We start from the raw sequence: 26,876 nt of genomic DNA, 5'->3' as shown, positions 1-26,876 counted from the left end.
GGGTCCGTGGCCAGAATGGACTGACTGACTGGATCCCTGCTATTGTGGTCGAAACTGTGTACAAGACAAACAAACATTCTTGGGAGTGACCAGACATTATCTAGAGAATTCCAACCACTCGGTTGAAGAGAAAGTCACTCACCTGGAGCATTTAGAGAACTCCAAACATCTGAAGTAGGGGCAGATGGCAGACATAGCTTTTTAAGGTACAGCTAAGAGCTCAAAGCGAATTCTTAGGCTCAGTGAGCCGTGGCACACCACGGGTCCTGGGAAAGCTAGAGGATGTCCCGGTTTGCTTCTTTAGGGTGGACTCTGGAGAGTTAGACTAGCCAGGGCTTAGATCTCAACTCTGTCCCTTACTTTTTGCGCTTGAGCAAAGTAGGTCAACTCTGATCCTCAATGTCTGTGCCTGCAAAATAGAGGTTGTGCCCTACTTCAGGGTGTTGTGCGGGTTTATGGAGATAATGTATGTAAAGGCATAGTGAAATGCCTACACATCGCAATGTTCAATGAATAATTGTCAACTAAATCCTTTCTATTTCCTGTAAAGAAAACTGGGGCGTAACTAAGGCAGAAAGCACCTGGGAAGGTGTCTAGGATCCATTCAGAGTATGTGGTAAAGTAGATAAGGAATCTTGGAGTTCATCTTCCTTGTTTGATAACCCTCTGGTCCAGATCGTTTCAGCGTCTTTGTCTGCATTTACAAGAGGCAGGATAGTGGTTAAAGAGGGCTGAGACGGGTGGCCTCCGTTTAACCCCAGCTCCACCACTTCCTACTGGGTGCCTTGAGGCAGGTCACTGAAAACTGAATCTGTTTCCTGAGAACACTGGCTTCATAGGCTGAGTTGGAGGAATAGATGTGCTTGTACATGAAAGTCACTTAGTGCAGTGCCTGGCATATCGCAGGTTCAGTGTAAGGTTAGAATCACCTGCTCATCAGTTTCAGCAACACCTTCAAGGCCTCGGGGCCCCTGTGTCCCTTCTCCAGTTTGACAAGGTGCATGCTCATCGCCAACTCCAGGAATTTGCAGCTTTGGTTTTGGCAAACGAGCTTCTGTGGACAATAGCATCCATGCCTGCAGCCGTTGCTGCCTGAGCATGCACTCAATTCCACAGGGAATGCTTTACTCTTCTTTTGTTTGTCCACAAGTTTTACAACATGCAAGTACCTGGGGGCCACCGCCTCTGACCAGTCCTGAAAATCCCATTAGTGGCCTGTTACTGGAGTGACCTGCCTTAAGTGAAGGCCTGTCCTGTCTCAGCCATGAGGCAGCTGCTGTCACAGGCCGCCTCTTGGGTAATCTGCGTAGAAGCCTTACAAGGTAGGTGTGTTTCTTACCGCTGCTGTACCAAATGACCACAAGCTCAGTGGCTTAAAACGAGACATTTATTTCTCATAGTTCAGGAGGCCAGAGATCTGGAATCAGGGATGGCTGGGCTGGTGCCTTCTGGAGGCTCCAAGGGAACCTTGTTCATGCCTTTCTCCTAGCCTCTGCTGGCTGCCGGCAGTCCTCGGCTCCTTGACCTGCAGATGAATCACTCCAGTTTCTGCCTGTGTCTTCGTGTCTATCTCTGTGTGTCCTTTCCTCTTATAAGGACATCAGTCATTGGATTTAGGGCCCACCCTAATCCAGTATGACCTTAACTAATTACGTTTAACTAATTACATTTGCAAACATCCTTTTTCGAGAAATGGTCACATTCTAGGTTCCAAGTGGACATGAATTTCAGAGGGGACACTGTTCCATCTACTACGGTATTCGTACCCATTTGACAGATGACGGACCTGAGTCAGAGAGGAGAGAATCCCCTGTGTGAGCACCGGCACAGTCAGTGTGTGACTCCAGTGGATTCAAACCCTGGCCTTCGTTTCTCTAGACTCATGTTCTTCCTGCTGGATCTCCTTCCCACACACACACACGGACAATAATACAATGGCTGGAAAACCATGGCAGCCAAGTGGTGAGCCGCAGGTGGCCCCGGATCAAAGGGAGCCCCCGGAGGGTAAACAGGATGAAGCAGAGGCTGTTCAAACCAATGACAACCCCCTTTCTTCTTTTTTGTTTTTAAATATGTTTTTATTAAATTTTTAGAGAGGAAGGGAGAGAGATAGAAACATCCATGTGAGAGAGAAACATCGATTGGCTGTCTCCTGCACGCCCCCTACTGGGGATCAAGCCCGCAACCCAGGCATGTGCCCTGACCGGGAATCGAACTGGGACCTCTCAGTCCATGGGATGATGCTCAGTCCACCGAGCCACACCTGCCGGCCACCACCCCCTTTCTTGTTGCTGGTTCCCAGACTGGATCCTGTTGGCATAATCAGTATAACTCGTTGGCTGTCCGCCACAGTGCTCAGACCCTGGGTTTCCAAGGGCGGGCAGAGGTAGGGAGGTTCCTCATAAACAGGACATGAAGTAGTGGTTGGTTCTGTTGTCTTTAATCAAAGGGAAGGAGCACATTTCTTTGCATGAAGCCAAATACCCTCCCACAACCTTCCCTGCACCCCGTCTTGCTGCTGGTCAGGCTGTCCTGCGTCCCCGAGGTGGATGGAGAAATTCCTCTTTCCTTCTCCTGCAGAGGTTCCTCCCTGGCATTCAGAACCACCAACGCGGTGGACGGAAGCAGGTGACGGCCCTCAGCTGTCCCCAGAGCTGGGCTGCCCCGACTCCTCCTCCATGGTGCCCAGCAGAGCTGGCCAGGGCAGGGTGGGAGAGCACAGAGCAGTGGCAGGCAAGAGGCGATTCCGTGCACGAACCAGAACCAGAGCCAGGTCCTCAGTGTTACGGGCAAGTTTCTCTAAGTTTAAACCGCAGATGCACCCCTGGTACCGGGCTCAGACCCGTGTTGTCAGTGGCATTAGTGTGCTCAGGAGGTGGGCGTCAGAAGCCGGAGTGGGCTCGGCTCCAGCCTTCACCGCTCAGCCGCCCTCCAGGTCCCGCTGCTCACCAGGCGGTGCCCGCAGTACCTGGCCTGGCACAGAATCGCCACTTAGTCCTGGCAGAGCAGACTCTCAGACTGACCATCTGGACTTGCCTGGAGCTCTCTCTTCCTGCCGGAGTCAATGAGATCAGAGGGCTGTTTGCTGCCTAGTCTGGCTTCACATATGGCTTTGTGCTTTTAAAGAAACTTAAGAGGAGGCCATTGGTGCATTTCGAGAAATGGCAGTTTGTGGTGACGCTAATATCCGCCACCGTGAGACCTGCTCTGTGGGTGGCCACCTAAACCTTCGAGAGCCTTCCGGCAGTTCCTTTGCAATCCCTCAGTAGCTGATTCAATAGGATCAAACCTGTTCCTGTTGGTAAGGGTTAGGTTCCTCCTTTGGTTGAATTTTCTTATTGCTCACTAGGAATTTCATTTAAAGACTATCTTTTGATTGTTGGGTTTCCTCTCCTCCCCTCCCCTCCCCTCCCCTCCCCTCCCCTCCCCTCCCCTCCCCTCCCCTCCCCTCCCCTCCCCTCCCCTCCCCTCCCCTCTCCTCTCCCCTCCCCTTCCCCCCCCAATGGGAACCGAACCTGGGACTCCCTGGTCCGCAGGCTGATGCTCCAACCGCTGAGCCAAACCAGTCAGGGCTTGGGTTTTCTTTTCTTCCCTAGAACTGTGAGTGCTTCCTTGGGGGTGGAAGGCCTGTTATTGAACACTTCCGGCCTCGGAGCAGGGAAGGGCTTGGTGATTCCTGTAACCCGGTGACCTCACACCCTCAGGCTCAGCCCAAGGGCTTGGAGCAGGGTGACAGAAGGGCAGGGATCCGAGGCTGGACTGGCATTGGGTCCAGGGCCTGGGATCCCCTCAGTGCAGGCTTCCTGTCCTTCCCTCAGACCCCCCAGCACTTGCTTTAAACATGAATAAAACACAGGGTGGTTTTGTAGAAAGCTACAGTTAGCAAACCCAAAATAATATTTCTAAAACTTGACTCCAAGTGCTGAAATACTTTACTGGAATGAAAAATTGATTCAAATGGACTGAGTTGAGTGTCTGTTTGTGTGTGTGTATCTACCTGTCTGTCTGTCTTATAGATGGATGGGGAGGTTGTGTGTTTAACTCATCTGCACATTTAAGTTGAATGGAGCAAAAAAATGACTATCATTTAGCACAGCAGATAAAGTCAGCCTCCAGTTTTTGTTCTCTGCTGGACTGATCAGATTTTGGGACACTTTTCAATGGGGGTTTCCTATGACCAATCCTGTCTGTAACATGGTCCACCCAGTTCTGTGACATTAGACTCCCAAAGAGGAATTAGGTTACTCATAGAGCGTTTCACAACTTTTCTGGGAATGGGCTGCTCATGGAAGGAAGTGTCTATGTGTGACAGTGAGTCGACTTATCTTTGATGAAGAAGGAAGATTGTTACCATGCAGTGTCTAGAGTGAAAGTCTGCTCCTGGAAGTGTGACATGTTCCCGCAAGGAAGCCCAGCGTCCTCGAGGGAGGGCCACGTTCTGATGCTCATTGGTTCACCGCAGCCGAGGAAAGGCCTCCGGCTCGTGGTGATAGAAAGGGGAGACCCAGGGGTGGCCCTGCCTAACTAGTAGACAGGCCTTGGCTTTGTACGTCTACGTGTACTTAAAGCTCAAATTTGTAACTTACTTATTTATGAAGGGTTACTTCCAATGATTACTCTTCTCGTCACAAAAGGAATCCAAGCTCAGTGCTGAAAACCTTTACGCAATAAAATTTACGTCTCACTTCAGATTGTCATCCTCCCTTCAACACTGAGTGTCCCCATTGTCCAGGGTTAACCACAGTGACTATGTGATGTGATTCTTCCAAACAGTGTGTGTACAAATGATGTCCTCGACTGGAGGTGGAGATTCAACCTCCTGCAGGTGTCCGATTTCCCATCATGGATACTGTGTTTCCTTTTAGTTCTTACCCATCTATCTGTCTTACTACTTATATTTTTATGTACTTAATTTTTTTTCACAAGTTAATATATGCACATGAGTGAGAATTCAGACGGTGTAGAAAAGGATACAGTGTAAAGAAGTCAACCGCCTCTGATGTCCAGTCCTCCTCATTGCAGGGAAAACCACGGTTATCAGTCACTTCTCCTTTTAGGGATGATCTATGCATGTTACAGATATATTCACATTAATTTTGTTAACAACAGAAGCAGCACAGTATATACACTATATACCACGAATATAAGTGACACTTGTCACTTAACAGTAGATCTTTGAGATTGTTCTGTATCAAGTCTCATAGAGCTGGGAACTGTACTGTTCACTTAAAGGTTGCATATTATGCCATGTTATGAATAGTTTAGCCCCCTATTAGGTTATTTGAGTCTTTTATAACGCAAGCAGTGTGTCATCGGAGATTCTTGGATATGGGTCATTTTATACATGGGCCGCTACATCTGAGTATAAATTCTGGGAAGTAGAATTTTACTGGGTGAAAGACATTGTCTATTTTAAAGTTGGGTACATATGCCAAATTGCCATGTGACTTCACGGAGTTGTCTGAAGGTACCTGTTTCCCCTAACACTGATGATTAATTTTATTGGTGGCAAACATCTCACAATTTGATTTTGTTTTTGTTTTTTTAATTTTTTTTTTTCTTTATTGATTTTAGAGAGAGAGGGAGAGAGAGACAGAAACATCAATGAGAGAGAACATCGACTGGCTGCCTTTTGCAAACCCCCAACTGAGGATCAGGCCCACAAGCTGGGCATGTGCCCTGACTGGGACTCGAACCAGCAACCTCTTGGTGCATGGGTCAACACTCAACCACTGAGCCACGCTGGCTGAGCATGATTTTGCTTTTCTTTTATATGAGAGAGAATCTTTTTGTATGTCTAGGAATAATTGATATATTTTTTGTGTGTCAACTGTCCGTGTCTTTTGCCCATTTTTAAAAATATATATATATATATTAGTTAGTTAGTTAGTTAGTTAGTTAGTTAGTTAGTTAGTTATTTTGTGGTACGTGCCCCTAGCGGGAACCAAACCCGGGACTCTCTGGTCTGCAGGCCGACACTCAACTGCTGAGCCGAACTGGCCAGGGCTCTTTTGCCCATTTTTGTGTTTGGGTTCTTGGTCTTGTTCTTGATTTGTAAGGGTTCTTTATATGTCATGAATATTAAACCTTTGTGGTACAAGTTGCAAATATTTTCTTATTCATTTCTATCTTAGCCACCATTCATTGGGTGCTTTTACTGTAGGACAAGCCCCATCCTGGGAACTTGTGCTTCCTGTCAGCTCCCTGAGGCAGTAGTCGTTTCGTACCCATTACAGAGATGGAGAAACAGAGGCCAGTCTTAACCAGAACTCTGTACCATTCCAGGCTGCATTGCATTTCTTCGGTTAAGCAAATTCCCATTTTCAGATGCTGATTCTTTTACTGCACAGTTCTGTTGCCTGCAGCTTTTCACTGTTCTAGACAAGACTGCAGTGTCTTCCTTCTAAAGCTCTGCCCCCCAGATGCACCGGGACGGCACCGGTGTCCCTGCAGAAGATAGGGGTGTGGAGCCTGAGGTCGCGAGCAGGGGGGCCTTTGAGTCTCAGATCTGCGATGGAAGGACTCACAGACCCAAGGCAGAAACGGGGTGCATGCCAGGCGCTGCACGGGGGCCTGCTGGACTCTCCAGTCCCTTTCCAAAGTCACCACTGGATGATCCGGTTCTAGGATGATGCATACCAGATTCTCCCCTCCCAAAGCCGACGTTGGGGGCAGAATTGGAGGCGGCCAGAGGGTACGCTGGGAGATGGCAGGGCGCCCTGGGAAGTAAGAGCTTGACAGTTGGTGAACCAATTTTTTCCTACAGAATAATGTTTCTTACACGAGTCAGTGAGACCATGGCACGGACGTAGTTGGGGGGTCTGTGTATCCAGGTATGTTCTTCCCAGCTCCCTGCTCTGCAATGTCAGGGTCCTGCCCTCCGGGCCCGGCTGAGTCTCGATTCTCTGAAAGCCTGTCTGAGGAACTAAGGAACATGGTGTTCTGTTCCCTGCTCACCCGTCTTCCCTCAATACATTAGAGCTGGTATGTCTTCACTCTTTGCCCTATTAGGAATTCCTTTGGGTAAACAGGCTCCCACTTTAAATACTTCATTGTAAATATTCCCATCAGCTAAGTGCAGATTGCTTTAAAGACCTGGCTCCATGCTGAAATGAGGCGTCGTTGGAGAGGGGACAGGGAGGAGGGCCCTCACTGAAAGGTGATGGGGATGGGCAGCCTGGGGAGCGTACCACTGCCCTGGCCATTTAGAAGGGCCATCCGGAGGCCCCAGGCCCACGGGCTGTAAGTGTGCCTTGAGCCAGGCCGTGGGGCAGTTTGAAGAGCAGCAGCCCTCCAGCTTCCCTGTGCTCAGGGAGCACGCAGAGGGAGCCTTCCCGCTGCCCCCGCCCCGCCCCCGCCCCCCACTTTGCAGCCCTGGTCTCACCATTCTTCAAGCCGCCCCTCCGCGTCGTCTGCTACCTTCTAGTTCCCCCGATTGCAACAAATGCACTTTGGGACGTTTCATCACACTGAGGTAGAAACATGGATGGCTCCAGTAAGCAGACTCAACTTCAACTGGAGAGATGAAGTTCTGACAGGGGAATGAGTTCCTTCCTGGAACCCTAGAAATCTCTCCCGGCTGCCGTCGCCCCGGCTCCTTTCTCTCAGCTCTGCCCTCGCCCTCACCAGACTCAGAACCCCCAGTGCTCCACCTGCACAGGAGGTTCGTGCTAACATCGCAGAATCATGGATGGGGAGGTTCACCGAGTCTGGTTCTCCCATTACACAGACTAGAAAACTGAGGCCCAGAAAAGCAGCATGGCCTTCCCAAAGTCACAAAGCAGCAGCACGTTTCAAAGACAGTCTGTGGCTGCCTTGCCTTTGTTCTTTAAGTTTTCCTGTTGACTCTTTGGCTTAGCACAGCACCTTCCTGGGTCTGCCCCTCCGGAACTGCCAGTGTGGCTCCCGGGGGCGGGGGCGGGGGCGGGGTGGAGCGGAGCCCTGCCCTGAGGGTGGGATCCTGGTTACAGCTCTGGTCGGGCCCTGGGCAAGGCTTGGCTCCACAGGCTGGGCCTGCGCCCTGGGGAATGGGTGAGACTCTCCACCTTGCTGCTGGTGGGAGGAGTAAACAGAGAAAGTAGGGGAGGGTGTACCAACGACTTGCACCCAGTAGGTGTGCCATAGGTATTTGCTGAATGATGGTCACAAAGACACTGATGGCCTGCGGGCCCCAGCAGCTGAGCCTCACAAATTGCACATGCTTCCCAGTCAACCAGGACATGTTTCAAAACGGCTTCATGTCCCCCCATGCAAGGCACCCCCCGAGACTAAACAGAAGGGCAGGTTACAGCACCCGGGGAAGTAAACAGGCCGTTCAAATTGATTTTCATAAACTTGGAAAAGTCAACCGAAGCTTGGAGTCTGTCCTGGGAGGGAAGGGAGAGGCATGAGCAGAGCCGTTGGCTTCCGCTCTGCTCCTGCCTGTGGGGGACACCACCCAGCGAAGTGGGGGCTGGTGTGTGCTCCGGCAGCCCGACACCACCTTGCAGGTTTCATTGCTTCCTCTGCCTCCAAACATAAGCCACTTGTCTGGACTGATGCTCCCTTTGACTTGGCCATGGAATCCTTTTCTACACTCCACTCTGCTTGCGGAGCTGGAGGGAGGGAGGGTGGTGCGTGTGCACGTGCGGAGGTGTACATCTATGTGTTTCTGGGTATGAAAGTGTGTTTCTGTATGTATGCACGGGTATGCGTGCACGTGTGTGTGGGCGTGTCTCTCTGTGTGTGTGAGCATGTCCGTGTGTATGTGTGGACATGTCCATGTGTGGGGGCGTGTCCTGTATATGTGAGAGTGTGTGCATTACTCTGCTCGAGTCCTGCAATGTAGTAACACAGTACCACGCCTTTAGTGGCTTAAACGACAGAAATGCTTTTTGTCTCCCAGTTTGGAGATCAGAAGTGCAAAGACCAGGTGTCACTGGAGTTGCTTCCTTCTGGGGGCGGCAGGAAGGGATCGCCCTCTCCGTGGCTCGTAGATGGCCGTCTTCTCTCTGTCTCTCCACATTGTCTTCCCTCTAGGTCTGTCTCTGTGTCCAAATCTCTTTAAAAAGAATTTTTTAAAAATCCTCACCAGAGGGTATGTTTTTTTATTGATTTTAGAGAGAGAAGACGAGGGTGGGGAGAAACATCGATGTGAGAGAAAAACATCGATCAGTTGCCTCCTGTATGTGTCCCAACTGGGGATCAAACCCACAGCCTAGGTATGTGCCCTGACTGGGATTCAGTCGAACCCGCAACCTTTTAGTTTACGGGACGATACTCAGCCAATTAAGCCACCCCGCCAAGGCTCTAAATGTCTTTTTATAAGGACACTACCCATATTGGATTAGTCCCAATCCTAATGACCACTGAACTTGATTACTTGAGACCCTGTCTCCAAATAAGATCACATGATGAGGAACTGTATGTTAGGACTTACACGTGAAATTTGAGGCAGGGGTAGGGAGAAGCACACTTCATTCTGTAACAGCGTACACGTATGTGTGTGTACATGTGTCGTGAACCATAGCATCAGACGCCAGTCAGAAGCATGCCTCCTACTTAGATAATAGTGCTTTCAGCATATACACAGTTTTCTCTCTTGTGACCTGGGCACATTTCAAACATTTTTCTTTAACCATCCTCCTCATGGGTGCTGTTGAGGTTGTGGGTATGTAGCTGGTCCTGGGTATCACTCTTGCGTCTTGACTTGGGGGCACCTCTTCATGGAAGACCCTGCCCTGGTTCATCTTTCTCGAACAGAGCAATGCCACCCTTGGTGTTTGGTTGTTTTTTCCCACCTCATTTTACTCTAGACTGTCAAGTAGTATCTTGACGTGCCTTTGGCTGTACAACCAAACGTTCCAATTATTCCAAAGGGAACGTCGATTCCGTTTCACACACTCCCTGGTGATTGATGTTACCGACTCCGTCACCGAGAAATCCCCGAGAGTTCTTCCTCCGTGTCAGCAGTAAGAATGTCGTTCAGGCGCACGTCGTTGTAAGGCACAGCGTGCTTTTAGCTTCCTTTCCAAAAGCACCTTCCTGGGCTCCACCCACTCTGATTATTCCTTCCTTGAAGTGCATTTCCCAGGAGCTTCCAGGAGGTCTGCATGGCGGGCCAGCCTGCATGTCCCAGGGGAGCCCTGCTGCCCTCTGTGGGCGGTTCACCTGCTTGACCACGACCAACCCTCCCAAACTGACCCCAGAGAGCTGGCCCCCAGCACCACATTTGCCACGTGTCCTTTTCTTCCTGGTCACTTTACAGTACATCTCAATTCTCTTCATCTTCTCCAAAATGTCACTGAAGAACATAACTTCGTGGCCCTGCATGGACCTAGAATTCGGATGGACTTGGTAGTTAGCCAGACCTCAAAGTATGCCCCGAGTTTTTAGGTCCACCCGAAGCTGGCGACAAGGTGGGCGGAGGCTGGCGGCAGTGTTGGGAGCCAGTCGGAGTTCCCAGGCAGAGGGGTGCATGAACGCTCGCTCGCCTTCGTGTGTGGCCCGGGGGTCTGCCGCTGGTGGGGGGAGAGAGCATTTGCGAACACGGGTGTTTTCTCTGTGACCGAAGATGCTGGTTAGCTGTGGGCAAGCGGAGCTGCTGCCCCCGGACGTTCCTGGAAGTCAGAGCCCTGAACCCTGACTTCCAATTCTTCTGTCCCACTTCTATGGGGCATCATGTAACCGTGTAAAATATGTCTTACAGAGGACATGAGCATATGGTGTAAAATGTAAAAGTCGGCAACACAATGGCATCTACTGTCTGGTCTGAACAATATTAAATACACATTTTTTTGGAAAGGAGACCACATGGAATAAAATGTTAATAAGATATGGACTGTTTTTCTCTGAGCGGAGGGAGGATGAATAGCTTCTATTTTTAAATCTCTCTCGTGTTGATTTATTTTTTCTTTTTTATTGAATTTATCGGGGTGACATTGCTTCATACAATTAGATAGGCGTACAGATCTTTAATGCATCATCTGTATAATGTGCTGTGTGTTCACCACCCCAAGATGAAGAACTTATTTCCTACAGCGAGCATGTCTTCCTGTACATGTGTGCATATATGTGTGTGCATGTATGTATATATATAAACTGTCCTAAAAAGTTCATTTAACTGGTTCTTCAGGCTCTTTGAGATTTTTTGCTACCTCAACCCCACCGCCGGAACCAGCTTGTATCAGCAGCCGCCTGAGCGCTGAGCTCGGTGGGAGCCTCCGCCGGCTGGCCTGTGATGCCCTCCAGGCTGGGCCAGCGAGGGAGGGGCCAGGCCTCTTGGAAGGGGGTTAAAGTCCTTCTTTGTGTGAATGGCCTTTTAGGGAGCAGAGGGAGGGCCAGCTGTGACATCACAGTCTTCAGTCAGGAGGCTCAGAAGGAATTTGTCTAGCTTGAGCCAGTGCGCAGGAATCTGTCTGGAAAAAGAGGCTGTTCTGCCTGGGAACCTTGAGGTGCACACTCGGGGCAGGGTAAGCCGAGCCTGCCTACCTGTCTTGCTGTCCTCTTCTCTCTCATGTGCAAGGAGGGGGTTTCCTCTGGTGGCCAGAGTCTCTGTGGAGTCGGGACTGCAGTGCTGTGCTGTGGAGTCCTTCCCTGCTGGATAAAGAGTGGGCAGCCGAGGTCACACTGGCCACTTGCATCTCGTTTCTGTTGTTGCAAATCTTGTAAAACTCCAGCTTTCGTGCTAAGGGGCAGAGAGGAAGCTCGCTGCTACCCGTGCAGCGCGCGCAGAGATACACCAGGCAGCTGTGGCCGTCCGTGCCCTGCGATGGTGCATGAGTGTGTGTGTGTGTCCTTTTCCAGAGCGGGACCAAGTGACCCAGCGATTCTGGTGACTGGTTTTCTAGTTGTCGCCTGGTATTATTTAGTCTACAGCTAGCCGTCTGCTTCCATGTTGTGGAACTCTCCAGTTTCACAGCGACTTCGGGCTGTTTGGGGACTGCGTGCGCCTGTCTGTCTGCTGTGGGACCCGGGAGAACCTCGCCAGCGCTGTTTGTATGTGCAGAGTCCCCGGACAAAGGAGTCATCTCAGAACCTCTGGCACCGTTTTCCCCTTCTCCTGGCTCTCTGCCCCCACAGAGTGAAGTTTTGCCAGGTCCACAGTTGTTTTTTTTTTTTGTTTTTTAGCTTTTGCTGTCTGCTATTACCGGTTGGCCAGGCATGAACCCAAGGTCCTGAACTATTTTAAAATCAGGAGAGACTCCGCTAAGTTATAAAGAACTAGAGCTGGGCTCGGTTTTGCTTCAGCGGCATCAGTTACTCTAGACATTTCAGCCAGCGCTGCCCCTGTGGCCGTGGTCTCGGTTTATTCTAGAGGTGGGGACCGCTCCGCCCAGTTGTCTCACAGTGGACAGGCCTGGGGTGACAGCGTCTGAGGACCCCTGGGTAGAGCACAGGGTGTATTGCATTGAGGGGGAAGCAAAAGTTGACTTTCTTGGAGCCAGAATGAAGCACCCCCCCCCCCCATTATTCGGGTTTCCCCTGAGACCTCTCTGCGGTTCCAGTCACCCTTGTAGGGAGTGGAGCACCCGGTAACAGAGAGGCGCGCCCTTCATCGGTCACTGCAGGAAAGGCAACACCTTCCTTCCGTTCTCCGCTCCCCACCTCGCCCCCATCACACACACCAGCTTCAGTTCCTCTCGCAGAGAGCCCAAGCTGTAAATGTGCTAATCAAACAACACCTTAACCTTTTCCAGATGTGCAGCCTGCCATGTGAGCTGGTGACTTTTCAGCGGGGCTCAGGGGCTGCTATTCATTAGGCGGGGTCCGGTGGCGGGGAGACTCCGGCAGGGTACAAACTGGGCATTGACCTTCACCGGGAGAGTGAGCCAGGACATAGGCGAGCCTTGTTTCCAGTGAAAGGAGTTTTCAGAAGTATTTCCATCCTGTCTCCACGCCTGTACCTGAGGCACTCGCCAGAGAGAAGCAGGCTGGGGACTGCGGTGTTGACCAGCACCTTGGAAGGGTGGGGAGAGGGCTGGGGACCAGCACCCTGGAAGGGCGGGGAGAGGGCTGGGGACAGTACCCCAGAAGGGCGGGGAGAAGGAAGGACTGGGGACCAGCACCCTGGAAGGGCGGGGAGAAGGAAGGGCTGGGGACCAGCACCCTGGAAGGGCGGGGAGAAGGGCTGGGGACCAGCACCCTGGAAGGGTGGGGAGAAGGGCTGGGGACCAGCACCCTGGAAGGGCGGGGAGAGGGCTGGGGACCAGGACCCTGGAGGGCTGGGGATCAACACCCTGGAAGGGCGGGGAGAAGGGCTGGGGACCAGCACCCTGGAAGGGCGGGGAGAGGGCTGGGGACCAGCACCCTGGAAGGGCGGGGAGAGGGCTGGGGACCAGCACCCTGGAAGGGCGGGGAGAGGGCTGGGGACCAGCACCCTGGAAGGGCGGGGAGAGGGCTGGGGACCAGCACCCTGGAAGGGCGGGGAGAGGGCGGGGTCTGCAGGAACAGGAACTGTCCCAGCCACTTTCAGCTGCAGTGGCCTCAAGGCAGGAGGTCGGTGGGAGGGAAACCCTGAGGCTTTGTTAGTACTAGTGCCCTTAAGGGGGGCGAGGTGTGTGTGGGGGGGTGTCATAGTGTTAACCCCATCTTGCCTGGTCTGAATTTAGCCTGCTCTGCTCTGCAGTGCTTGGGGTCTTCCGTCTGCCTTCCATCAGCCGTGGGGGCGGGGGTGGGGGTCTCCTTGGCTCCAGCTTCCCACAATCAAGGTCCCCCAGCTGAAGAAGCGCTGCTGGGGGTGGAAGCGGAAAGGCCGCCTGGGACTGGAATGTGGCCCAGGTTATCACCTCTACCCCCACTTCCTGGCCTGAAGGCTTCCCCCAAGCAAGTCCAGTCTTTCTCAGACATTCCATCTTTATGGGGGAGGGAGGTGGAAGGGGCCCACTCAGAGTCCCAGCTCCTTCTCCAGCCTGCTGCCTTCAGCGGGGCGGCAGAGGCGGACCGAGGGGCTGCGGGCCAGCTGCCGAGGACCCTGGGTGTGCCCAGCTGCCTTCAGCTCTCCTCCGTGTGCACCGTTGGCACCGTTGAGCGGGGTTGGGACTTGGGTTCCCGTAGCTGTTACAGCCTCGTGCTGTTTGCTGTCTTTATGTAAGTGGTGCTCTCCTCCTCCAAGGCTGGCTGTTCGCTCCTTGCTGCAAGGAGGGGACCACCTCAGAGCCGGGGACCTCCCATGACCCCAGCCCAGGGCTCCTCACGCTGCAGGTTCTCAGGCTTGCCTCTCCGGGCAGGAATGCACTTTGACCTCTTTAGCCTCTGTGCTCCCCTCCCACATTCCTCGGGTCCCCCTGGTTGAGGAGTCTGTCTCTGGAAGACCTCCTGACCGTGTAGCCCCCCTGCTTCCCACAGACTGCAGTGGGGCTCTCGGCAGCGCCTGCGCATCACCCACCAGCCAGGTCGTGTCCCCTCCTCACGTGGGCCTCGTGATGGAGACCTCAGCTAGAAAGGGCGGAGTCCTGTAAGAAGCAGCCCAAAGCCTGCCACGCGTGGCCCGTGGAACCAGTGTTTTGCCTAAAGCAGCTGTGCTCTGTGCACCGAAAACCCGGCCCAGGAAAGGGGGGAGAAGGGGTGCGGGCTCACAGCTCTGAGGAGGCTTGACTTCACGCCCAAGCGTGAGCTGGGCTTTGTGGTGGCACTTAAAATAACTGGATTAAAGGATCAGGTCACCTATTACCTGGGGAAAAGGGTTTCCAATTTAAATATCCTGGCTGTAGGAGGAAGTAATCTGGGTTGTTCAGAGTGAGGAAACCTGGTAGCAATTTGGGTCACACTGCACGAGCCTAGGAGGTCGAGGTCGAGGTCGGTGACAGACGTTGTCAAGAGGTAACAGCAGCCTGAGTGCGACGGGCGAGTTGGGAATCTGAGAGCACAGTGCTGTTTAGTTCTTCAGCGTCATGCTTGACCCTATAGGGAAGGACACCTTTCTGGTGTCCCCTGGGCCCAGCCAGATCTGCTAAGGAAAATGCATTCTTCTCTCTGTCCCGATGCGTCCAGCTGCAGGCCGGGCAGCCTGGAGGTAAAGACACACTGCTGTCCAGTGCCCCAGCTGGGCAGGTGTCCGGACCCGAGGTATTCTTTCTGTGCAAACTAAACAGACTTCTAGAATCTCACCTGGGCCGTGGACTCCGTGGTACTGGAAGGATTTCTAGCTCTGACCATTGCAATGACTGGGATGTGGGACTTTAATATTTTGCTCTGGGGCATCAGAGGAGGCAGAAGACCTGCCTCAAAGGCTGGTTCAGAAAGTCGAGTCCCCCGACGAGCAGGAAGTCGGCACCCTGCTTCTCACAGGAGGGTCCTCCAGGTAGAGCAGAAGGTCTCAGGCTGACACTAAGTCTCCAGGAAGCCTTCTCTGGCCCCTTCTGAATAAGAAGAAGAAAGGGGTCTTTGGCTTCTGAAGCCAAGTCAGGAGGCTCGCGTGACTGCTAGAGATGCAAGTCTGCAAACGATCACCCAGAAAGCGAAGTACATGCTCTTTAAATCCACCCACCCCCTCTTAGCCCTTCCGCCGTCACCCGGAAGCCCCCTGTCTGGAGAATACCTCTGGAAGTACTAGGAGAGGGAGCACTGGCCTTCAGATCCCGCTGTGCCACTTACCAGCCAGGTGACCTTGGCAAGTGTCCCTCGATTTCTCTAAACCTCTCATTCTAATGTTTTAAAACCAAAGTAAAGCCTGTCTTTCCCACGTATCAGGGTCTGGTTCTGAGCACTGGTCGAGATCACGTGCACGCACTGTGACAGTGATGAGCTCTTGCACATCCGTGGACAGTAAAATGGGGACGTGACCCTCGTAGCGTCCACAGTACAGCTCTTCGTGCTCATTCGCGCACGTGCTCGGCTGGCAGTGCCAGGATGGGCCAGTTCTGTTCAGACAGTGTGTGGCCAGAGCCCCAGGTTGGGGTGGTTCTTGACTGTCTATTCTATCGCTTCTCAGAATTTGACTCGTGAGGACATTTTATGCAACTGTTCTGTTTGCTGCAGCAGCAAATTTGTCTTTTTAACGGTGGGTGCTTATCTTCACCTAAAATGAACATTTAAGGATCTGGAATGCTGAGGAGGGGGAGGAGAGGGAGATTAGGGACCTTAGATCTGAAAGTTCACCTTGCCTGGGCCTTTGCCCCTTCATCTCCTCGTGCCGATTTTTATTGTTTTTTCTTCTCAAAAGCAAAACTTCGCCATCACCCCCAGCTCTTCCCCCAAAAGGAGCCAACCTCTCCTGGAAAGAATTTAATATTGGTCATATGCACTTCAGTGTAAGATGGCTTAATAATAACAAACATTTGCATTTACTTTTTACAGTTTGCGCAGTACTTTTAAATAGGTTATCTAATTTAAGTCTCAAAACAGGTTTGAGAGATCCTCATGAGCCCTGCTTACAGAGGAGTTCTAGTCTCTGGAGGGGGCCCATGTTGTCTGCCACAGGGCCTGGCGGAGCTGACGCAGGAGACATGGGCACCTGTGTTGTGAACCCATAACTAATTTGCTTTACATAATGATTAAACAAACACCCTTGGGTCAATAACGGCAGTTTCAGACACAGCCTGGCTACCAGATTATAGGAAAAGCAGGCTTCGACCAAATTCTGGTGCTCATACACACCATTATTACATGCACACTTGTAAAAGCAGGTGTAAAGCCGTTGTCTGTAACCTCGAAGAAGTCTCAGCGCTGGTAGATTCTAGGTGCTCCAACACCACCTTGCATGAAGACAGATGTGGCAGTTTCCCAAGGCAGGATTCTCTCACTACACGGTTGGTGTTCAACGCGCACCATCCTCTGAACCAAAGGCTGGGCACAGTGCTGTCTAGTTCTCAGACTTCAGGCACGGCCCCAAAGCGCTCACCCTGCTTACATACCCTGCACAGGGAAGGGTGGAAAATATCTCTAATCCACAAAGTTGAACACAACCCATTTCACCAGTTGCTAACATTTTATTATGCGAATTGACAAGCCATTACTTTCACTGATGAAAATCCATTTATCGCCTTAATTATGCCAATTAGCAAGCCCTCAGGGGTCCTGTGGGAGTTAAGGAGACTTCAACTCCCAGAGGAAGGGAGGGGCCTTCTCGGAACCTTGGACTTTCTAATTCGATCCTGGCTGACCACTCCTGGAGCGTGTGTTCCTGGTGAGGATGGCTGTCTTCTCCTGGGCTAGAATTTAAACTAATTTCGGACACACGCCCCTGCAGTATTTAAAGTAAATGGTGGAGTAGACATCCTGACCAGCTGTCCGCTATTCTGGGAAGCAGGTATTATGCGCCCTGCTGTTAGGGCTGCACCTGCAGTGTTGGTGGGGCAAGCTGATGATTTCCCGCGGGCCCCGCAGCCCCCTAGGTCTTCTCTGACCTTTGAAAGTCCAGTTTGGGGGTTCTTTCATGTTTGTGTGTGTGTGTTGGAGAGGGGGGTTGTTTGTTTGTTTGTTTTGCATTGGGGCACAGTTTACCCCAGAAAAGACTTTCCAGTCCATTTATTATTTTTTTTATCCTCAACCGAGGACATTTTTTTTTTTTGCTCAGATGGAGTGGGAGGGAGAGAGAGGAAGAGAGAGAGAGAGAGAGAGAGAGAGAGAGAGAGAGAAACATCGACGTGAAAGGGACACATCAAGTGGCTGCCACCCGCACGACCAACCAGGGCCGGGGACAAACTGCAACCCAGATACATGCCCTTAGTGGGAACCGAACCCTGGTCTCTCTGGACCGAAGGTTGACGCTTTAACCGCTGAGCCAAACCGGCCAGGGCTCCAGTCCATTTATTGAATATGCATTTTATCTGAATCTGGAATCGGATTCACATGACCTGAAGCATGGAGAACATTCTGGTCTTTCTGATCTTCAAAGGAAGCAATAAACATCTGTTGGTTTAAACAAGACATGGATGATGTCAAGTCCAGACTCCTGCCAAACTCAGACTGTGGGATTTCCAGCCCATTTCCATTTACCTGGTCTGGTCGCTGGTGGCTTTGATCACACCGGGGCTATCTTGCATGGAGGTGAATTCTTCCTGCTGAGAATTTGCTCCTTTGTTAAGCTCAGGACATCTGATGCATGCTTGTGAGTCAGTAATGCAGAGTTGTTTATTCTTTAAGTGTTTCTACCCTGGTTAGGGTTTAGAGCTTAGGGCTGCTGCTCCCTGAAGAATATGGAAGTGTCAGGAAGGATTTTCTGAATTGATGGAAAGAGGAGGAGGGGGCGGGGCACACATAACTAACAGAAAGAAGAGCCTGTTTACACCCTCCAGTGTCTAAATATATTTTTTCAAATGTGTTGGAAAAGAACCATCTCACACTACACGGGGACTGCAGACTTTGGCTTTTAACTAATAGTTAGCATTTTAAAATCTCAGCTGGACACATCACAGATGACATGATTAATAGACTCATGATTTCTGACCAAAAGGGGAAGGTAGTTTTTTTTTTTTTTTTTAAACATTGCAAAAATGTACCGTCAGATGCTATTCTCAGACTTGAAATTTTGTATTGAACAGTTGTTGCTGGTTCAGAAAGCACGCCTTGGAAAGAACTGATACAGTTTTTAAGTTCTGACAAAGAAAGCCGTCAGGACATCTGCTCATGGTCATCAAACACCGAACTGGGATGTGTCCAGGACAAAGAGACATACTGACGTGAGGAGGCGAAAAGTGTTCTTGACAAATGTGGTGAAGGGTTCGGTTAGCCCGATCTGTAGGGGATCAATACAGGCAAGGTTTTCACTTCACCCACTATTCTAAGTAAACTCCAAAATAGACTTATGGCTTCCTAAGAAGTGTGGGAAATTTAAATTTTTTTTTTTCAAAGTTAACGCGTCAGGCCCCAAAATTTAATTTTTTTAAAGAAAAAGTTGTCTCCTGGAGCTGCTTGTTTTTTGTTCGTCCTCACCTAAGGATATTTTTTCCATTGATTTTTAGAGAGTTGGAGGGAGGGAGGGAGGGAGGGGGAGAGAGAGAAACATCTGTGTGAGAGAGACACACACATCCATCGGCTGCCTCCCACACACACTCCAACTGGGGCCTGGGATCAAATCAGCAACTCAGGTATGTGCCCTCGACTGGGAATCGAACCCACAACCCTTCAGTGTGCCGGCCAACACTAACCACTGAGCCGCAGCGGCCAGGGCTCCTGGAGCTTGTTGCTGCTGGTGGTTTACTATGGGCCTGCAGAACAAGCCTCCTGCATGTTCCGTGAGCGGGTTTGTGACTCATGAACTATAGAATTAATGATTTGCCTTCTAGCTTCCTTTAATGTTAGACTGCCCTCTTCCCTCTTATGTCAACTATTCGAAAGTATTATACCCCCCCCCCAAGGGATAGGAGGAAAGTCCCACTTATTCCCATGAAGAATATTATTAGTAAGTCGTTGGTTGAATAAAGCTGGGAGTGGGAGGGTCAAGGATAACCGGATTTCTCCTTAGTGGTACTGTGCGTCTCTTTTTATTGGTCTGTTTATTCCAGTAGTAGCTTTCCATGGGGTGGGCTAATTTTGACCTAGGTTTACTTGAAATCAAATGGCAGTCAATACATTCAGGCATTCAAATCTTCTGTAATTCTTAATGACGTAGAAGTCACTGATAATTGCTTTAACAAAAGAAAGTTTAGTGAATGTTTTTATTTTATTTTATTTTATATCATTTTATTTATTTTTTTGGTACGTGCCCCTAGCGGGAACCGAACCCAGGACTCTCTGGTCCGCAGGCCGACGCTCCAACCGCTGAGCCAAACTGGCCAGGGCTAGTGAAGGTTTTTAAAACAATAAACTTCTCTGATATGCCTCTTCAGTTCATTATCAGGATAAAAGATCATGAGTTGATGATGGTCAAAAATAAAGTTATTATGGTATTAAGTACCAGGCTTTGACAAAGACCAGACCGAGACCAGATTATCCAACACCATCTTCTCTTGCCTGTTACTAAAGAAGGAATGTATATTACTTGGTTGACTTAAGTCTCGAGGGGGGTGTGGAAACGAGGAGTGAAGGAAATCCCCAGCTCGTGGGGAGCCTTTTAGTTCAGGGGTAGCCTTATAGCCCGGCAGGATAACCGTGGAGTTTCCAGCGTCTGACGTCATACACAGCCCACAGGTGAACGCCTGTTTTTCTAGGTCTCATGAACAAATCTGTAATTATCCATTTTCCTTGCAAGGATTTGGAAATTAATCCCCGAGAATCATCTTAAGGTGGTTTTAATATTATATTGTGAACCTTTAAATTTGTTTAAAACTGCCCTGGATGGTTTGGCTCAGCAGTTAGAGCGTCAGCCCTTGATTCCAGTTAACTCACATCGATGTTTCTCCTCTCTCCCCCATTCTATCTGAAGGTCCATGGAAAAATAATCCGGTGAGGATTAAAATAATAATAATAATTAAATTGTTTAAAACTTAAATAAATGAAAATATATACCCCCTTGCAACTTGGCACTGTGCTGTTGGTAATCCTAGGCACACGCTCGATCTGAGACAGGGAAACGAAGCTGACCGAGGTGTCAGAGCAGGGGACTCAAGTTCAGCTCATAATGTACTGCTGAATTATCTGACACAACTCACAGTCCTTTGGTCTGGAAAAACAGTTATCCTAGAATTTGAAACGAATCTTACTAATTTTGTCAATAACAAAATTACATGGGATTGGTAACCGGTGCAAAAAAAAGATTATGTATTTTATTTTATTTTCATTTATTCATTTTTTTAATCCTCACCTGAGGACATTTTTGCATTTATCTTCAGATAGAGCAGAAGGGAGAGAGAGGAAAACATCGATGTGAGAGAGACACATTGACTGGCTGCCACCCGCACAACCCCAGCCGGGCCGGGGACGAACCGTAACCGAGGTACGTGCCCTTATCAGGAACTGAACCCGGGACTCTGGTCCACGGGCCGACGCTCCAACCGCTGAGCCAAACCAGTCACGGCAAAGATGATGTATTTTAAAAAATGGAGAAGATATGGTTTTCTTACTTAACCACAAAACTGGAGCTATCACATGTAAAGCATTTTAGGAACTGGCAGGGAGGTGCCGTCAGACACTAGCCTTTCAAAGCGACACTCATTCCTCAACTAAGGAGTGTGGTTTTGAGAACAGAGCTGGACAGTCCATGGCTCTGGGCTGGTGTTTATAAGGCCTCTGGTCAGACGGTCGTGGCAGCGGGGCTCTGGAGCCTGAAGGAGTCGCTGGAGGAATCGACGGTTTTCCGGTATTTTATTTTGGAAGAAACTTCTAAAAAGTCTCTTGTCTCCAGATTGATTGTATTCCATTTAGCAGAGAATCATATGTTTTCAAGGAGATTTGTTCACCTTCTTCTTACATCTGGGGACACGTGATACTCCTGTTGCATTTCTGCAGTAGTTGGCTGTGACGGTTTTGGAAGACGGGTACAAATTGCTATATAACATGTTGTGCTTAAGGAGATGTTCGAGTTCGTCTTCAGATGCTCTGAGTCCTGATTTACATTTAAATTAAAAAGCGGGGACTAGCATTGGTGGCACGTTCTCTGGACACCCAGTAAAGAAGTGGGGTCTGTGAAATGGAGAGGTGTAGGTACCTGTTCGCACCACAAAACGACCCCGCGAGGCATCGTTAGAAGGAACTTGGCATTGTTGTTTCCGCGTTCCCTCCTGTCAGTCATCAGTTAATTTTTCAGTGTCCACATCCAGACGAGACATAGTGTCTAACCCTGACTTTCCTTTCCTCTTTCTTCCAGAAGCCCCCCCAGCTCTCCGAGGATGATGTCCGGCTAACAAGCGAGAGAGACCACAGTAGTGCCAACCCCCTGGATCCTGCGATCAGCCCTCTCCCCCCAGATCACAAAAACATGGAAATTGAGGTCTCCGTGGCAGAATGTAAAAGTGTTCCTGGGATCGCCTCCACTTCACATTCCATGGACCACCCCTCCCCCTTCTGCTCGCCCCCCCACAACGGCCTCCTCGCTGATCACCATGAATCTCTGGATAACGACGTGGCCAGTGAGATCCGCTATCTAGACGAGGTGCTCGAGGCCAACTGCTGTGATTCCGCTGTGGACGGAACCTACAACGGCACGTCCTCCCCGGAGCCTGGCACAGCCGTCCATCCAGAGCCCACCAAGAGGGCGACTGGCAGGCAGGTGCCTCCTCACATTGAGCTCAGTAGAAGCAACTCTGACACCATGGCAGAGCGTGAAGGCGCGAACGGCCACTCCCCTGACCCCCCCCGAGATGTGCTGGGGGACAGCCTGCAGGCGCCCGTGAGCCCCAGCTCCTCCACCAGCTCGTGGTGCTCGTCCCGAGACGGGGAGTTCACGCTCACCACGCTGAAGAAGGAAGCCAAGTTCGAGCTGCGTGCCTTCCACGAGGACAAGAAGCCCTCCAAGCTCTTCGAGGACGACGGGAGTGAGAAAGAACAGTACTGTGTCCGAAAGGTGAGGCCCACAGAAGAGATGCTGGAGCTGGAGAAGGAAAGACGAGAACTCATCCGGAGTCAGGCCATGAAGAAGAATCCCGGCATCGCAGCCAAATGGTGGAACCCTCCCCAGGAGAAAACCATCGAGGAGCAGCTGGACGAGGAACACCTGGAGTCGCACAAGAAGTACAAGGAGCGCAGGGAGAGGAGGGTGCAGCAGGAGCAGCTGCTGATGCAGCAGCAGCAGCCCGCCCCGCTCGGCACGGCCCCTGCCTCCCCTCAGCAAGCTCCCCGCGGGACTGGCAAGGCGAAGGAGGACGTCGTCACGGAGCAGATAGATTTCTCTGCGGCTCGCAAACAGTTCCAGCTCATGGAGAATTCCAGGCAAACGGCGGCCAGGGGGCAGAGTACACCCAGGCTCTTCTCCATCAAGCCCTTCTACAGGCCTCTGGGTTCAATCAATTCAGACAAGCCACTGACCCTCTCGAGACCAGCCTCCATCGGGGGTCCTCTGGAAGACAGCGGTGCCCTGGCAGCCAAGGGGCAGAAAGCCCACTGTGCCCCGGAGAGCCAGTCTCCGGGAGGGGGCCAGGGCAGCGCAGCTCCGCAGGGCCGGGAAGGGCCCTACAGCGAGGCCTCCAAACGCGGGCCCCTGTCCAAACTGTGGACAGAGGACGGAGAGTTCACAAGTGCCAGGGCCGTCCTCACCGTGGTCAAGGATGATGATCCTGGGATTTTGGATCAGTTTTCAAGGTCCGTCAATGTCTCTTTGACCCAAGAGGAGCTTGACTCCGGTCTGGATGAATTGTCAGTGAGGTCCCAGGACACCACCGTCCTGGAGACCCTGTCCAATGATTTCAGCATGGACAACATCAGTGACAGCGGGGCCTCCAACGAGACAACCAACGCCCTCCAGGAGAATTCACTGGCCGATTTCTCTCTGCCCCAGACTCCGCAAACTGACAACCCCTCAGAAGGCCGAGGAGAAGGTGTCTCCAAGTCATTTAGTGATCATGGTTTCTACTCCCCTTCATCCACGCTGCGAGACTCTCCGTCGGCTGATGACTCCTTGGAATACCAGGCTGGTCTCCTGGTGCAGAACGCCATTCAACAAGCCATAGCCGAGCAGGTGGATAGAGCTGTGTCTGGAAGCAACAAGCGTGGAGCAGAGCAGCAGGGACCCAAAGCGACTCTAGAGGAAGCGGGGTCTGGGGCTCTGAGCTCAGAGAAGCCGCAGAGCATGTTCGAGCCACCTCAGGTGTCCTCTCCCGTTCAAGAGAAAAGGGATGTATTACCAAAGATCCTGCCTACTGAAGACAGGGTGCTCAGGGAACGGGGACCCTCCCCCCCATTGCCAGCAGTGCAGCCCAGTGGCCCAATAAACATGGAGGAGACCAGACCCGAACGGGGCTATTTCAGCAAGTACTCAGAGGCAGCTGAGCTGAGAAGCACAGCCTTGCTCCTGGCCAGTCAAGAGTCCGACGTGACGGTTGGGCCCTTCAAGTTGAGGTCAAGGAAGCAGCGGACTTTGTCCATGATCGAAGAAGAGATCCGAGCAGCCCAGGAAAGGGAAGAGGAGCTGAAGAGGCAGAGACAAGTCTTGCAGAGTACCCCGAGTTCCCGGGCAAAGAATGCCTTATCGCTGCCCTCCCGGACCTCGTGCTACAAAACCGCTCCAGGTAAGTGAAGTGCCGCAGGCCAGAGGCAGGTGCTCTCGGCTGATTTCAGCTTACAGGTTTCTGGGTGGAGCCTCCTCTGTGTGTGGCTGGAATAACTGTCCAAGGTACACAAGCACGAGGACTCCAGCCTTCGGGACGTGCAACAGGAGTGTCACAGGGTGTTCTGGGAGAACCCGAGCCTGGGTGGTGTTAGCCACATCCCAGAGGAATGGAATGCAGTCGCTCCTTCCTCGTTGTTCTGCTCTGGTCTTGGTTTAATGCAGAGAATTGTTCTCTTTTCTTTGAAGGGATCGTTTCTTGGCAGAGGGAGGGGCGGTGTGGGGCCCATGTGGACCTCTGGAGTCAGCAGCTTGACCCTTGGTGTCTGTAGTTAAATCAACCCATCTGATTTGGGGAATGTGCTCTACTAACCCCTTCTGATACAAGGTCCCTTTTCAACAATGACAGCCATGACTCGGTGTTACAGACTGACCCACAGAAGATGCTTTTGTCCCTCTTCTATATGATCGAGTGTGCTCCTAGTCCGCACAAAGGAATCGCTTCGGAATTAGGGGTGGTCTCATCTATTCGTGTCCTGTGACCCATTTAGTGAAGTTGAGTTACTATATGAAAAGGCAGGTCTTCTATCCCCTCTCGTCGCCTGGACAGTCTCTTTCTTGAATACTTTGTATTGATGGTTGATGCTAATGATAGTGGTAATTATTATTGCTACCATTGTGGGTAACAGTGTGACCAGCTGTTTTTTATTTTCCATTTGGATATTTTGGCAACTGGAGACCGACCCACACATCCTACCAGAGAGATGCTGCTGGAAGTGTGGCCTCAGCTAGTCTGTGGGGTGTTGTGGACAGAGGTACAGATGGGGAGAGTGAGCTGCTGAAAACTCTACAGCGATTTGACAGTGTCCTCAAATCCAAGTGGGGGATGTTGTGGTTTTAAAAAGTATTGGTCTACAATAGATTGCGGGGGGGGGGGGGGCATTTTCTTCACCAGAGAGAGTTTACAAGTATCACCCTAGCCCTGGCCGGTTTGGTTCAGCGGTTAGAGTGTTGGCCTGCGGTCCTGAGAGACCCCGGTTCGGTTCCCGCTGGGGGCGCGTACCTTGGTTGCAGTTTGTCCCTGGCCCTGGTTGGGTTGTGCGGGTGGCAGCCACTCGATGTGTTCCTTTCACATCAATGTTTCTCTCTCTCTCTCTGTTCCTCTCTCTCCCTCCCACTCTACCTGAACAAAAAATGGAAAAATGTCCTCGGGTGAGGATAAAAAAAAAAAAAAAAAAAAAAAAGTATCACCCTAATATAAAATTGTTGGCATTTAAATCGGTCTGTCCAAATCTTAATCCTGTCTGGACACAGCTTCCATCAAATCTACGATGACGCAAGGTCACTTTTTTTGGTATTAAATTTAAAACTTTGAAACCATCTCAACCTAAAGAAAAGTTCCCACGCTGAAATATCTTTGTTTATTCCGAACCATTTGCCAGAAATCTGTGAGTTCTCCCCACCATACCCCAGGAAAGACCTCAGCTTTGGCCTTCAGTCTCCCCATCTCGCAATGATGGGAGAGGAGAGGGTTTCCAACAGGATAGAGTCATTTTCAAAGACCAATGATTAGAACAAACTATGTAGAAGTTTTATCTTGTTGGTTCTCCTGTGATTTTTAAAGGAAGAAGTTCCACATCGATAGGGTTTGTGTTACATTTGTTCACAGGCGGGTGAACGAGGAATTGCCGCCCTTGGGGGACTTAGAGTTCGGTACGAAAACAACCTCAAGCGGAGGTGGAGATTTCCTGGCGGAGAAGCAGGGAGACCTGGGGAGCACAGAGCAGGGGAGACCGCCTCCCTGGGCCAGGAGGGAGTCTTCTTTCCTTGGGAAACTGCCATCGCAGCTTTGAACGGAGGGAGCAGTTAGGTTCAGGGGGTGGAGGAAATTATTCCGGGAACAACTTCTATAGGAAAAGCATCTGGAGAGGCCCAGAAGAAACGGAGGACATGGCACATCTGAGGTGTTTCCACAAGGGCTGGGTGGGTTAAAGGGAGAGATGGAAAACAAAACCAAATTGATTGGAGCCAGAAAGCCTTTAGGTCTTCGAGCTCAGACTTCATCCCATGGGCAGTGGGAAGGCAGTGAGGACTTTCAAAGGAGCGATGCTCTCCTCGCATCTCCCAGCTTTCCTGCTTCGGCCCTGAATCGATGGGCTCACCGTCGTCCTGCCTCAGCGGTTTCATCCCTCCGGCCTCTGTGAGCTCTTCCTCTCTGGGCGTCTCTGAAGGCATGCTGCCATCTGGATGGCTACGCGAGAGAGCGTACTCCCAAGAATGAGCACACGTGCACCTTCTGTTGATGGTTCTCAGAAGTGGAGAGTAAAGCGCTTGAGCAGGTGTCCAGGCCTGATTTGAAGGTCTAACCCACACACTGCTGTAAAACACCCTTGAAGAGTGAGTTTGGGAGGACAACCCAAACATTGTATTGAAGTTAACAATTTAAAACTTTTTCTAATGTCTTTTCAAATGAAGGGCATCAACAGACAGTGCCCGTAGTCTATGGTTAGTTAGGCTGGTTTCACTTCTGACTTCCAGACATGACGGACACGCAGTTAGTTAGGTGATTAGCTTCAGTTTTTGTTTGATTTTTTTTTTTTAGAAATAGTTTTTGTTTTCATACCAGGTGTTGAATTATCTACCATGTCAGTGAAGTTGCCCAGTGGGACACTATGGGGAGTGGTAAAGAAGGTGTGACTACCGAGTCCCATAACTCAGAGTATCTGTTCATGTCTTTTAGTGCATGGAAAGATTGATAGTGATGGATATTATCTAAATAACATTTCCAAGGAGTTTCAACTTCTGTTATCAGTTTGAA

General features: G+C 50.8%; 1 protein-coding gene across 5 annotated transcripts in view; it reads left to right on the top strand.

The window, feature by feature from the left end:
- Positions 1–26,876, top strand: part of PALM2AKAP2 (PALM2 and AKAP2 fusion) — a 320,709-nt gene that overhangs the window by 275,570 nt on the left and 18,263 nt on the right. For all 5 annotated transcript variants that reach the window (XM_036260620.1, XM_036260616.1, XM_036260619.1 and 2 more), the window contains one exon: positions 21,665–24,020. In XM_036260620.1, the coding sequence (XP_036116513.1) occupies positions 21,665–24,020 (2,356 nt within the window). The remainder of the gene's footprint in view (positions 1–21,664; positions 24,021–26,876) is intronic.

Source organism: Molossus molossus, unplaced genomic scaffold, assembly GCF_014108415.1.
Source record: "Molossus molossus isolate mMolMol1 unplaced genomic scaffold, mMolMol1.p scaffold_m16_p_14, whole genome shotgun sequence".
Taxonomy (NCBI): Eukaryota; Metazoa; Chordata; class Mammalia; order Chiroptera; family Molossidae; genus Molossus; species Molossus molossus.
Note: the sequence above shows the minus strand (reverse complement) of the source record. Positions and strands in the feature narration are given on the sequence as shown.